This window comes from Lolium rigidum, chromosome 4 (genome assembly GCF_022539505.1).
Source record: "Lolium rigidum isolate FL_2022 chromosome 4, APGP_CSIRO_Lrig_0.1, whole genome shotgun sequence".
Taxonomy (NCBI): Eukaryota; Viridiplantae; Streptophyta; class Magnoliopsida; order Poales; family Poaceae; genus Lolium; species Lolium rigidum.
Window position 1 is genome coordinate 9,044,017 of NC_061511.1, and position 1,405 is coordinate 9,045,421.

A 1,405-nucleotide genomic window follows, 5' to 3' on the forward strand; every position below is an offset into this window, starting at 1 on the left:
CCGTACCTCTTGGTACATGTGAGAAGAGAGCAAACTTGTGCTTGGCTCCATGGATTGTTCGAAGGTAACCTCTGGGGATTAATTAGCACTGCCACTTGTTTGACCATTAAAGGATGAGCAGATTGAAGCTTGTATACAAGCAACTACTACACACAAGTTGCAAAAAAAATCTTGGGAAAATAGAAGCCCATATCCATCTTCATTTGTTATCTTTCTCATGTGCCAACAATAACTCACCCCCAAAAACGAAAGAGAGAACGGAACAGCATTAATAGTTCAAGGAGAAACTAGAACTAGGCAGCACTTAGAAGAAGAAATAATTCAGGACACTCCCTCTCCAGTTCCATCGTATATATGCAGGAAGGGGAAAACATTACATGGATGTACACTTACAAAAAAGAAGTTGCAAAGAAGCATACACATCAACCATGCGCGCACAAGAGAGAAAATGACACCCATGCCAAAGATAGAAGAGAAGAAAAGGAAGAACAAAAATTCACTAGCCCACTACTGGTCAAGTGCCCTCTACAATGCACTCGAGGTGCGGCCTCCACACAGCCGTCCGGCCGCCGGTGCTCGTCCGCCGCCGATGCAAAGACCTCTTCTCCGACGGCACATCGCCCACGTGAGGACGCCCACTGCCACGATCGGAAGATGCCTTGCTCTTGACATGGCCGCTGGTCTTGCCGTCGTGGCCGCCAGCGGCACCGGCGTGCGAGGTGGCCTTCTTCTTCCTCTCCGGCACTGAGGAAGCCGGGATGAGGAAGTATATCTCGCCGCGCTCCAGCTCAGATTCTGGGGAGACGATGAGTATCCTCCGCACGACGCCCTGCGAGCACGGCTTGCTCAGCACGTGGTTCGGGTTGGCGGCGAGGATCTCGCCGGCGGCGACCGGCCGGCCATACTCCTCGATGCGGCCGCTAAGGTGGACGATCCTGATCAGGTCCAGCGCGCCGCAGGGGAGGACGCAAGCTAGGCAGCATCTCAAGCTATTGCCCATTGTATGTGAATATGAGAAATCGATCTAAGAGCAACTCTCTAGCTGGAGCCTGCTGATCGATATCCTTGAGGGAGGCTAGCTCTTTCTCAATCCAAGTTCTTTTCCTTTCCCTCTCTTCACGATGTGGGGTGACCAATGCTTATATAGTGGCCTTCCTACATAGCCAGAGCCCAGAGTTGCAGCATGTCCAAGGTAGCAACACATTAACTTTTCTTTTCTTTTTGTCATGGTCTTTGCATTGCTTTAATGGAGGGCAAAAGAGGAAATAAAAAAAATAGGAGGGTAGTATGCATAGTTTGGTGTGGAAGTATGAGTATTTTGGGTGTAATCAAGGTGTATCAAAAGATGGTATCATATGGTTGCTAACCTTATCTAAAGTAAAGTACTAATCAAAGGACAGGGGCA

At 49.3% G+C, this 1,405-nt stretch overlaps 1 protein-coding gene across 1 annotated transcript; it reads right to left on the minus strand.

The window, feature by feature from the left end:
- Positions 1-514: 514 nt before the first annotated feature.
- LOC124706450 lies at positions 515-1,000 on the minus strand. The gene has a single exon (XM_047238116.1). It carries the CDS (start codon positions 998-1,000, stop codon positions 515-517), a length of 486 nt encoding a protein of 161 aa, XP_047094072.1.
- Between the last annotated feature and the right edge of the window lie 405 nt (positions 1,001-1,405).